General features: G+C 40.1%; 1 protein-coding gene across 1 annotated transcript in view; it reads right to left on the bottom strand.

Moving 5' to 3' along the window:
* adamts6 (ADAM metallopeptidase with thrombospondin type 1 motif, 6) overlaps positions 1–13201 on the bottom strand; it is a 75938-nt gene continuing 62737 nt past the window's right edge. Inside the window, exons 22-25 of the mRNA XM_015002117.2 lie at positions 10240–10444; positions 9976–10152; positions 6124–6280; positions 1–3804 (exon numbers count right to left, since the gene is read on the bottom strand). Coding sequence (XP_014857603.2) covers positions 3695–3804; positions 6124–6280; positions 9976–10152; positions 10240–10444 — 649 coding nt within the window. The 3' untranslated portion in view covers positions 1–3694. The remainder of the gene's footprint in view (positions 3805–6123; positions 6281–9975; positions 10153–10239; positions 10445–13201) is intronic.

The raw sequence follows: 13201 nt of genomic DNA, 5'->3' as shown, positions 1-13201 counted from the left end.
CTCTGTAAAAGCTCTTTATTGTTTCTACCCTTTAAAAAATGGCGAAGAGCTGCGCCACTGCACTTTTTTCACTATGCTTAATTTCAGTTTGCATGCAGTGAAATAAATGTACATGTGAGACACAGCAATAAATTAGCACATTATTAACATCCGAAAAGAAAAAAAATAGTAACAGTTTACCAACATTAATACTGAATATAAAATAAATGCAATTAATCACATGACGCTTATCATTTCTCTCGCGATTTCAGGTACAGACACGAGCAACGTGACATTCAGACATCCAGGTTCACAGCAATGAGTACCAGCTAGACTGAGTTCAAATCTTCGGTCTGTGATGGCTGCTTTCCCCCACAGCTGGGTCAGTCCGTGCAGAAAATGCTTCTCAGCGTCCTCGCTGAGGCTTCTGCGGCTAATAAAAAACTGTTCGACATCGTCACATGGAAGGTGGCTACCAAAAAAATATTTTTTTTAGAAAAAAGTAGCAGCAGCAAAAATCAGAATATCGTCGTTAACAGCCTCAGAGACGTCTTCATGCACTTCCTGTGTTGGCGCTCAGATTTGTCCCCTCCGTACCGCCACGTAGCGTTTCAGAGGAGTTCCCTTTCACAACCGGCAGAAATGTCACTTGGATAGAGAAGATCTGTTACATCCGGGCAAGCGTCCATTTTGGTCAATTGGACGAACAGCGTTACCCTTTTTGAACAGCAAAAGTTCCCAGTGTGAGGTATAAACAAGTAAAAAGAAAACAGAAAAAATAAAACATGACCAGCATTTACCAGCAGAGATATTAACAAGTATATCAACTTGTCTTTTTTGGCTCAAACTTTAACTTTTAAGCACACTGGAGAGGGGTTTGAATGGAAGCACCTGTTGATAGCACCAGAAGCCTGGGAAGGCTCTAAGTCTTGGAGGCTAGAAGGAGGAAAAGAGGAAAAAGCTTAAAAAAAAAAAAAAAACACCAGTAAAAACTGAGAAAAAAAAGGAAATGTATTTTTCTTTCTTTCTGACAAAGACGAGGAAAAGAGGGAGTCACTTAAAGCAATTGTTCAATACATTTTTAAGCTAAGTTCTGTTATATCTTACCAGATGTATTGGAAGGCTAACCCTAAGCTAAGCTAAGAGGGGCCGACACAATGATGTTTGAGTAAAAATCATTGGTGTTCACTGAAACCTAGTGAATATTCTTGCCTTTTACACCACTTTATGTTTATCATATGATTACTTTAAGAGGAACTGTGTTTCACGCAGGAAGATTATTGGTGGTGCGCAACCTCTTCCTTAATTTTCCCACTTAGATAAACGTTAGCTTTCCAATAACTAGCCGTGAAATGGAAAATTATTAAGAGCTTAAATGTTCACCTGAAGTTCTGTGACATTTTTTGAGACAGTTGATATAAGGAGGGAGAAATTCGCTCCAGTCTTTCAGTTCCCTCTCAGACAGTGTTAGCTTTAGCCTCTGGGTCTGCTAATGTGAATTCATGCCAAACAAAGTCATGCAATTCCAGTTGCAGTTCCTCTGCAACTGGAATTTTAATATTTTAACAGAACCTTGTTGAAAAATGGCTCATCATTATGAGATAATTTTCACTTTGTGTAATATTTGGTCTTAAAAAAGATTAAAATTAGGCTGAGCCAATCACCTCTAAATCTCACTGTGGAAACTGGAACCTAATATGGAGTGGTGCCCCAGTAAAGCAGCTGCGATGGGTTTTGATCTTTGTTAATTTGAAGGTTAACATTGTTATATTAGCTAAAGATCAATGCAGCTGGACACATCAAGACACAGGGAGGCTCGGATTCCACAACACGAAAAGACAAGCCCCAGTAATCAACTGGATGCTGACGAAGTCTCGAAATCTAATGAACTTTTTTATTGTACCTACAATTATCCAATTTGCCAAGGACTTCACCTGTTTTTCAGACTTTTGAAAGAGGTTTCTTGTTATTTCTGCATTTGCACAGCAAATTATTTGGAGTGGCTGCATCTTATCTGAATCTTTTGGTACTAAGTTCAGATTGAGGTGCATATGATCTGGTCAAAAGGGATTCACTATGCATCGAATGGTCTAACACCCTAAAGATTCAGGAATGGGTTGAGTTTACAAAGATTACCCCGGAATGAAGTACAACAAAAATAAACTCAGAAAAAGTTGAACCAATGCTCCTCAACAGAGACCTCCCCAGTTCCAATAACCTCCAAAGTCCTTAAAGTGTTCGGTGATGTTGGGAAGACATTGCAAAATGTGAGGACCACTGCCATTCACTCAACTTCTTATGCTCCTATTTCAGAACCATCAAGAACGTCCCAAACCACAATTTCATTAACCGGTGACCCCTGGGTAGTTCCCAGAACCGTCTGGTCCCACACCGTCCAAACAAATGTAACAGTAGGAACTCTTGATGATGCCACATCCAACTGAGCATCAGTGATACATCTGACATTCCTCTTTGTTCAGTGAGATCTAGAGGTGTTGATGTCCACAACTGCAAGATGCAACAAAGCTGGCATTTAATTTTCAAAGCAAAACCTTCTCTAGATCTGGCTTTTTCTCTCTTATTCTGTTTTTAACGACTCAATTGGAAGAATAATGTGACCTTTTACAAAAATGTTGCCCAATTTCCTCCCAGCTTTTACTGAGAAACTGTACCACTTTGTAGAGTAAGAGAATAATATCCATACCATTACTCAAATGAACAAGGTGCTTCAAATGCGTCCTCAAAATGAATCCCTCACTCGTGAGCTGAGTGAGGGATTCAGAAGTTGAGTAAAGGCCTCTTGTTGGTAATGTTTCATGTGGTCCAGGCAACATCAGACAGTCTATCTGGGGTTAATGTGAAATTCTGCCCTACTGAGTGACGCTGATGCACCCGTCTGGGTGAGAAGTAATGGATACTCCTATAACCATGTGTTAGCTTCTGGTTTTAGATTAATATCATTTATAATACACAAATCCGTACAGTATACACAATTCTAACATGGGTTACAGTATAATTCCATTCCAGCACACAACGTTATTGATTATAAACTCAATCACATTACATTCCCTTCCATGGCAGTAGGCTACTGTTTGACAGAGACATCCGAGGACGCTCTGTTTGGAGTTGTACAATAAATATACAGTACACACGGGTTCTCCACTATGTCTGAGCTGTAAGTTGGAGTATTTACATGGAAAAAGTGCACCAAAGCCAAACGTCAACCCAGCACCTTCTCAAAGGCGGGAATCCATCGGAGCAGCTCCCCTCGTTCTGTGTTCGTCTCATGGGTACGTCATGTGTCGAGCGATGCGTCCAACCCTTTGGATTTACACCACAACAAAACATGCAGGAAGACTCACGATGATATCATTGATTATTATTATAATAAAAATAATATCATCCCACAGTTGATCTTCTAAATTCCACTTCACAGAAGCAAAAAATACAAAAAAAAGAAGAGTTTCTTTCAGCGCTATGGGCCAAGCAGTGGTTTGGTTTCCACCAGGAAGAAGGGCTCTGACAAACAGGGAAGGCCTTTCTTCGGGCTGCAGCTTTGGTCTCTTCTTCTTCTTCCTACACTTGAGAACAGGAGTTTTATCATCCCTCCTATTTTCTTTTCACTTTTCCTCCTGCTCAGTGCTTTATCCCTCCATCTTCTTTGCCTTTGTATCCATGTCGTTCTTTATCACTACGCGTTGCTTTTGCGCCAGGGTCAGTGCCCCTGACAGGTCTTGCAGCACATCTGTCTGAAGTAGCCTCGGCTGCAAAATTTGAACTTCAGCACCAGCGGGCAGTAAGCAACTTTGTTTACATCTTTGCATTCTGTGGAGAAAAAAAAGGAACAATGTTTGGTTATTGAGAGGGAACAGCTTTCATCAGCATGTAAGCCTTTTAAATAGTTAACAGCATACACGTGTTTTTGATTTTCAGATACAGCTGACTTAATTCAGTCAGTATGACAACGATGTGAAATATCAGTACATAGAAGGCTGTTGAAGCTTAAAGGGAAACTGTGTCACTATGAGCTTGTTGGAGAAGCAAGTACATCCTCAGAAGCTAGTTCAAGCTAACTAGCTAGCCCTTTGGACGTACACAAAAGAGAACCAAACACAGCAACAGTGTTCTGTAAAACGGAGAAGTTAACACTGCTAAACACAGTGTTGAATCCCACTGATCTGAACATTTTCATTTTCAGTTGAATTAAAGCGCTAAAGTCATCAAAAACAGACAGCGCATGTCTGAATAGCTTGCTAGCTTAAACCACCGTGATGACATCCAACAACCTCAACCTTTTTAGTGAAGTTATACAGCTAGTGAAGTTATTACTGATAATAACTTCAAATAACCTCACTTTAAAGAATATGAAGTAACCCTTTACTTCAGAACTGGCCAAGACATAATTGGAAAATCTTCTGTTTCCACTTCAGCTGGTTATTAAAACATTATCCCACATGTTAGATTTAGGCTGTCATTTTGTTGTTCTCTGTCTTTTATCCAGAGATTAGCAAAGAAATAGACTGGTGACTGAAACTGGATGAGATGCAGCTTGACCAGCCGATTAAAAACTCAAAAATTTGACCTTTTTACCAAGCAAATGCAGCATACCTGCAATATCACACTAACAATACTCTGCTCTGGAAATTGGTTCAGCAAGAAGAGGACTCAAACAAAGTTACTTCATCTGACTTCATGTTCTTCATGAAGCCAGATGAAGAACAAAGTGTGTTTATTTTTCCAGAGGCATGTTGACATCACATTTAGGCTACAACAGGTAGCCTAGCTAAACTTCAGCACGTGATAATTTGCTATTTGCTATAATTGTTCTTTGGGTTTATTTGTACCTATCATTTTTTAGGCCAGAAAAAGAGATGTTTGTCATTCATCTACACCCCCCTTGGGAATGTTTTTGTCGAATGAGCAGAATTGCCCAACTCTGGAACTGGAAATGTACAACGAGACACCCATTAGGCTAACCATGCTAACTGTGCTACATGGTAGTGAAGTTGCTTTGTGTTTAATTTCAAACAGTTATGAAGCCAGAGCTCTCTTACATGTTGGAACATCACATCTGCTCCTAACATACACAATTACAGATCAGGAAAGGTAAGCAATATTCTTTTGTAATTATAATTAGCTAAAACTATAACTCAAGATGAGCTAGTCTCGGCATCAGCTGCTCAAAACCTTACAAACACAGAGATTTGCTATAAATCTCTGATTGGTGCATCTCTATTTTTTATCTTATGATCAGCTTATGCTGAAATTTCACTCTAAGGTTGCTAACTACCATAAAAAGGTTATTCCACGAAAGCTGCAGGAAGAATTCAACCAGTGGAATTAACCTGTGAAATAGACTAAACTATAAATTTGATACATGTTTTATCTGTATTTTTACCCTGATTGCTGCAGGTGTACTTAGGCTTAGAGAATGTCCTTCTATTGGTCATAGTTTAGTGAAATTATCAGGTTTAACACTTAAACTATGGCTAGTTTATGTGGAGCAGCCCTGACCTCAACAGAACAAAACTCTGCAGCTACACTTGGACACAGAAAGTAGGACTGAGACAGATCCTGGCCTCGCTCACTAACTGGGCTGACTGCCATTTCTGGGTAACACACACACATACACACTTAAAACTCCTGCTGGATGCCAGACAGGCAGTGCTCTAAATGCCTTATCACGATCAGAGTGTCTTCCCTTATTAGGCTTTGGCCCCTGCCTCCTCAGAGCCAAATGAAACGAGACGTTGCCTCACTGCTCTCCGTAAAGGAACAATTAGCCTACAGCTAATCCCATTAGCCAGCCTGTAAAGGCTGCTCACGTTTTCCATTCGGTCTAATCGAAAGCCCCCTCTGTACGCATCCGAATCGCCATCCATCATGTGTAAGTGTATATGGAGGCTCGAGCTGTTTCACTTTGACCACGAGCCAGCATCACTGGAAAGATTAATGTAGCTGGCAAAGTGTAGAGGTGTGTGTCATCCAGGAGTGTTTGGGTCACAGCAGAACTGTGAAGTTGAAGACAGAGATGGTTTATAACCCTTTCTGCTCGGCGTTTGGGCAGAGAGCCGTTTGGTGACCGAAAGCTTTCATTCTTCTTCTGTGTGCCCGTTGCCGGACTCTCTCGCCTGGCGGTCTTACCGTCGCTGTTGGAGTTTGGGATGGCGTCGCACTTGCTCTCACACTGCTGCATGGTGGCGGGCCGGAGGGAATCTGGACACTCATTGGACATCTGTCCGGTGTAGGACAGGCAGGTGACCGTCCTCATCTGCTGACCCAGGCCGCACTGAGCTGAACACTGAAACAGAGTCATCACAGAGTATCATCAACAATGATGGTAAAGAGTTCCAGGATCTTAGCATGTAGCCCTAAGAGTTGTGTCAATCGTCCAGTGGTGGACTGTAACAGAGTACATTTTTGAGTATCCTTACTTGAGTATTTATTTTGGGGAACTTATGATTTTTGACTCCACTACATTTCTATCCATAAAGGATTTTGGCACTTTTGGATTGAGGTCTTCCTCCTTGTTAAGCTTCTTTTCTGTCTGGGTCAGAGGTCAACAACCTTTCCCACCCATTAGCCATCTTTGCCTTTCCTCCTAGTGAGTGTATGTTGAGCCGCAAAACCAAATTAAAGCTTGAAAAATTTTAGACTAAAGTTTTCTGTGTTTAGGTTTTAGAACACAGACAAATATTAAACTATGACAAACAAACAATGGATAGTTTCCTTTAAATGGAACATCCCATATTTGTGGGGAAAATAAAGTAGTTTGTGGTCTACTTCATTGACTTTATTCTATGCAGATATTGCTAAATGTAAATGGTAAAACTAGTTTTTAAATGATTAGTTTTAGTGAACATTGTTGATAAGTCATTAGGAGCATCTTTGGAGGGTCTAAAGATTCACACCACTGGTTTACAGCTAGACTCCATAAGCTGCAGTTTATGGTCGGATGGAGTTCTGCTGGTTTTTGCGAGGTACCTGAACACCTCCACCAGTTTCCTTTAATCTAAAGGATGGCAGGTTGCAGGAACTGTTCAAATTTGGTTCCCAGTTTACCAAGACAAGCTGTTAGACATCCACCCAAAAACAGAAAAGAGTGTATGAATGTGAAGAGATGCCCCTCGCTAATGGACAATCACATCTTTATGATTTTTTGTAACCTTTGTTTCAGAATTACATGTTGTAAGATCTTTCCACCCTGGAAAGAATTTCTTGTATTCAGAAAAGCAACACACAAGTATCTAATAAATATTATTAATCGGGAACTGATTCCCAGAAAATGAAATGTTATATTAAAACAAGCAAACTCTGACGGCATGCGGGTCAAGCTGACTCTGACGCTGATCTTCTGGAGGTAACTAATGAATGTTTTGGTGGGATGTGACCCAAAGTGGGTTTTTTTTTTTTTTTTTTTGGACTAACCTTTGTCAATGTGCCAGTTGTAATAAAAACTGATGTTTGGCCCATTAAAGTCCTCAAAAGAAACGGAGAAGCAAACAAAGGCTAATAAAACACAAAGACAGGAGGTGCCAGCTCACCTTTGACTTTACTGCAGTAAACAACATTTTCCTACAATGAAGCAGCTGAGGTCGAACAGCACACCTGTGAGCGAAAACTATCGGTGTTGAGTTTTCTGACTCTACGCGTTTACATTTTATTTAGATGGCATGATAAAAAAGTGATTTTTTTAAAAAGGCTTTTGGTTACATTACGTCTACAAATGTTTTCTGTTTGGACATTAAGTTGAAAAATGTCAACATTCTGAGATCAAAGTCAGAATCAATATAAAAAAAAATTAATTGAAAAAAATTCTGACTTTTTCTTCCAAATTCTGACTTTAAACTAAAAAAATCAGACTTTTTTTTTCAAAATTAAAGTCAGAATTAATTAAAAACATTAAATGCATTTTAAAAATTAATTGACTTTTTTTCTCGCACATTTAAAGTCAGAATCCTGAGAAAAAAAAGTCAGATTTCTTCTTTTTTTATTTTTCTTGCTGCGTCCCTAATCATCCTCTGTAAACATCAGGATGTGATCTCATCAAATGTTTTATATGATCTGGGCCTTTTACCAAACTTACTTTACTAAAATAATGCTGACTATATAGGTGGATGTGTATTTTACCTGTACTTTGTTTTAATCAGCAAAATAAAGAGATTTTTCATCTCAATCACTTTCTCCTTAATTAAAAAAAAAAAGCTAAATAAAAATAAAAATGAACTATCTGTGAGCACAAAAACTGAAGCAGCAAAGATTTGCAAAGCAGGTTTGGCTGCGGCTGTGCAGCGTAAGCCAACATCCTTCTTCCTGTCACCTTCAAAGATTTAATCTCCCTGAGCCAGATCAGCGATCTCGCATGTCATCCCTTCCCAATTAGAGCGTCTTTATTATGGCTGGCCCTGACAGACGGCGTGCGTCAGTGGTGCAACGTATGTGGGACTTGAACTCCTGACCTTTTGGCCTCAGACGTTCAACCTCTCTTTTCTGCCCATGCAGGGATAAAAACTGCTGCCTCTGATGCAACGAACCCATCTGAATCATGACATCATGACAAGGCGAACACGGCGTTTAAAAATACCACTTTCACTTTAAATTACAGATGAATCCTGCAAAAAAATATCGCGCCATACTTTTTTTTTTTTGCACATACAGCGATGTGTGACGCACAACTTTCTGGCCTCTTCTCAACCCTGTGAATCAGCTGTGCTGTAATGTGTTCAGCAGATTTTTTTTTTTTCAGGACGCACTCAGTCATGTCAGGGTGAGCTCGAGAATGCTACTCCTCTGTCTCTCTCCGTCCAAACCGTGTTCCTGGAAGTGACAGAGAGTCCTGCTCCGAGGCAGAGATAAACTTCAAACAGCCAGGAGGATATTACTGCCAACAATCACACACAGGCCTGCTGGAACGCTTAGACCGCTGCGCGCACACGCGCACACACACACACACACACACACACACACACACACACACACACACACACACACACACACACACAAATACGTGTCACAGGAGCTCAGTGTGCAACATTCAGGTCTAAATTATACAAAAACTACCATGTTTTCTATTCAAGCATTGCTTAAACATATTAAACAGCATGCTATGTTTTACAGGTTTTACCTTAAGTTGCATATTTATGCTTTTTCTCACACACGACAAACCTTTATAGATTTTATTATGTGCATATCTGGGACATACATTAATTTTCTATACTTTTAAAGTAACCAGTTAACCTGACTTTAGTGTCTATAAAAAATGTATCAGATTAATCGCACTCCATCGCTGTGATTAATCAGTTAATCAATATGACTAACTTTGTAAGCCTGAAATATAAAAATGAATGCAGTTATGTTTCTTGCAGGAAACCCTGGGCAAGCCCCTCCTTCTGATGCACTCCAACCAATTAAAATGCCAATAATTATCTGTGCTTTGTTTTTTTTGTAGCAGAAAGCAGGTAATGTAGTCTTTCAGTTCTCAACAGCAACTAAGGGAAACTTAGAAAGTAGTAGCAAACCTGTTTCAGGGACACCTGACAGAAGATATATTTCATTTTGCAGCTCTTGGCTTCTCCACCCCTTTCTGATGCCACCCTGGGCAACTTCCCACGTAGCACGTGTCAAAAACTGCCACTGTACACGTTTTCAAAAAAAGTTTTAATTGTATCAAACCGAACACGTGTGAAGATTCTCTGCTTTCCAGGTTTTTATATTGTGGGAGGTTTAAAGGAAGTCATTTTGCCCCTCGTCAATCATTTCCTACATTCCACCTTCAACAGATTCTGGATGCTTCAAAATAAATGCGACAACACACAATCTTATTAAAAGCTTTCTGCTTTTCTGTCACACGATGTCGACTATTTTGAAAGAATTTTCCTCTGAACACTTTCTAAAAACCTGCCAGATTTTGTGAAAAGACCACAGCCCAAAAACAGTTGTTTTTTTTGTTAAAAGAAGGATTATTGGGTCAATCTAGGAACCCCGCTCCAGCCGTACCTGTCCCCAGTCCCCAGGGATCCAGCGAGGAGGAGGGCAGCGCCCCGAGCTGCAGCGCATTCGGACCGGAGGCTTGTTGTGGCTCAGGCAGGTGGTGGGCGGGAAGGTTTTGGTCAGGTCGCTGCTCTTGCACAGGGCGATGCGGTGCTTGAAGCCGGGGCCACACTTTGGCGTGCACTGAGGCGCGAGAAGAAAACGATGTAAAAACTCAGAGATCCCAACGGCGGAGTTGGCATAAAAAAAAACTAGAAAACGTAGTCTTACCTCTGACCATTCCAGAGTTACCCACTTCGGTGGGCAGGACTGGTTGTTGCAGGACTCTCTTTCGATGGGTCGATGAGTCAGGCAGAAGGTGTCTTCCAGCGTCTCCTCCTCAGTGGGGCCAATCCTCCTGATACACAGGACGGTCCTGGTCCGAGTCCCACCGTCACACGTCTTTCCGCACTCTGACCACTCGCCGATAAACCACCTGACCGAGAAAAGACAGAAGGTTACCGAGACGCTGTAAAAAAGAAAAACGGGAAAATTACAACAACAAAAACTTGTATAATAATACTTGACAAAAGTTTTTACTTTTTGGGCAGTCGGCTTTTCCTGTAAATTTACAATCAGTGGAACAAGCTACCTGATAGTAGCTCCAGAAGTTACTTCAAATCTAGTAAAATAAATTCTCATTAAGGCAACTTGGTGCTGTATTCACCGAGTAATGTGCGAGTCATAAAACAGAGTAGAATCAAACAGATCAAATTTGATACAATGGAGTAAGCTGATGAGCAAAAGGACACAACCTGCTTGATTTTAAGACGTAAACCTTCTGCAGCTTTTATCAGCCTCTCTGTTGTGTTGGCATTTAAAACAACACAATTTTCAACAGAGACAGTCACTAACTTATAATTGCATGTCATCCACATAGATATAGGGGAAAATATGGAACAACACAAGGCAGCAGAGGCAGAGAACATTTCTCTCCTGATGGAGGATGACCTCTTATCCCGTCAGAAATCCAATAAAAAAAATGGAAGTATGATGTGTGAAAAAGACATTTTGTGTCATTTTCATTCATCTTTATTGTGCCCTGACTCGATGCCCAGGCATTCCTGATAAACCTGACTTGCCTTGCATCTGTTCTCAAAAGTTTAAGATTCATTTGTCAGGGTAACATCAGTAATTTAAAAAGTTTGTAACTTTATCTGTATAAAAAGTTTAAAAAGAGAAGTAATAAGTTTGGCAAGCGTAGCAAGTCTTATCAAGTGTAAGCTAGAATCTCAACAACTCGCTAACTACTGAAAGTAAAAACGTATTATAAAACTTACCAAGAAAAAAAAAGTTCAACACTAATTAGGACCTTGTTGGCCATACGTAACCACATCGACATGAATGATGTCAGTAAGCCGATCGCGGCTACGTGGCAGCCAGCTAACGATGAGCGTGCTTTGGTGTCCGGTGCATCATATCGCAGACCAGAAAGCTGCTTTTGGCCTGGAGAAAATATGACATTCCTGTTCAGCTCTGTCTACAAGCTAAAAAAATTATCATAAAACAACAGCCCTCCAAACATTTTCAGCCAATGAGATATTACATCATCTGCTGGAATGTACACAGAATTAACAACTTGTTCAAACATCTGTGTCAGCTTTCATTAGCAGAGCCCATAAAACCTGGCGATTCTAAAACAATGATGTTTATGGTCTTCTTTAGCAGGCCTCGTCTGACTCGGTGAGGGGTTGTTTGCCTTCCTTAGCAGAAACAAATGTCATGTGTGCGCCATAACTCAGCACAGAAATGCAACGCTGCAGCTTTAATCAAAATAGATGCGACGCGGCACGTCTGAGTCCGGCGAACACAACTGCGGGTAATGAACGCGTGCACTCATCCTCCACTTTAGTATCTTCCAAGCCTTTTGCCCTCGTTCTTTGTATTACAGATTGAACAAGGTGTCAGAAACATTTCTCAGACAATTTTAGTCCATATCAACATGATGACATCACATAGTTGCAACAGATTTGTTGGCTGCGCATTCTTGATGCAAATCTTCCACTTAGCCGCATCCCGGAGGCACTCTGTTGGGTTGAGATCTGGTGAATGTGAAGGCAACTGGGGTCTAGTGAACTCACTGACATTCTCAAATAAAAGACTACAACAGAGACTAAATTCAGTCGTAAACTGGCCAGGGCTGTCAAACGATAACACATTTTTTGTCTGATTAATTGCAGGGTAGCTGTGAATTAATCATGACTAATTAATTGTGAAAAAAAAAAATTTTATTAAGGGTGTTGATTGATTAAAACAAGATGTAGCAGACAAAACATGGGATTATTTCTCATGTCTTTGATGCTTTATCATTGCTTGTGTTTTTTATTTGTTCAAAGCAGTTTAGTGTTGCTTCAGGCGTGAAAAGCTGCACGTTGTTTTGTCTACAACAGTAATATAATGTCACTGTTCTCCCTGTGCTCTGGGGTAGACAGGAGAGGAGAGGCAGAGGAGCCGTCATCAGAGATCGCTCTTGTAAGAAACGGAGACGGAAATTATGTTCGAACGCAGCGCAGATTACGTCCAAAAAGTACACAACCCTGTGTGTTAATTGTATGTAACATTTTTTTTACAAAGTAAAAAAAAAAAAAAAAGCAAATTAACGTAAGAAATTTTTTAAAAAATGAAAGAACTTTATAATTACATCAATATAATAAAATAAAAATAAACTAAAAAAAAGGTCAAAAGAAAATAGGATCACTCATAAAAAAGGGTTAGTAGAACAACAGCACACAAATATTACGAAATGCTAATCCTCCAAGAGGATTCCTTCACACCATATTTGTTTGGTTTCTGTATACTTTATGGTTTGACATTACTATAAGATTTTATGCTTCACTTTTTACACCATTTAGAAAATCTGCAAGTGGGAAACCTTACAAAATGCAGCCATCTTGTGAAACAGCTTCTCTGGCATCACAGGCCCAGATCATCAAAGTCAAGCGAGCATAACTGAACTACTTCCCTTGCTCTTTGTTTTTGATTAAAGTTTTTTTACTGACCTATGAAACGTGAAACCCTGGACCTTGTTATCTAGTTGTAATGTTGACAATTAGTAGCAAAACATTGAATCCCATTTACTTTTGTATATCACCCAATCGTTTAAAATTTCGCACGTCGTTGACAACTCGACAGTTGAAACCAATAGTAGTCGTTGGCACCTTGTGACCCAAATCCAACCAGCTGATATTACAGG

Source organism: Poecilia mexicana, unplaced genomic scaffold, assembly GCF_051168715.1.
Source record: "Poecilia mexicana isolate PSO_F unplaced genomic scaffold, ASM5116871v1 scaffold_12, whole genome shotgun sequence".
In the NCBI taxonomy this organism is placed as follows: Eukaryota; Metazoa; Chordata; class Actinopteri; order Cyprinodontiformes; family Poeciliidae; genus Poecilia; species Poecilia mexicana.
This window is presented reverse-complemented; position numbering and strand designations above follow the sequence as displayed.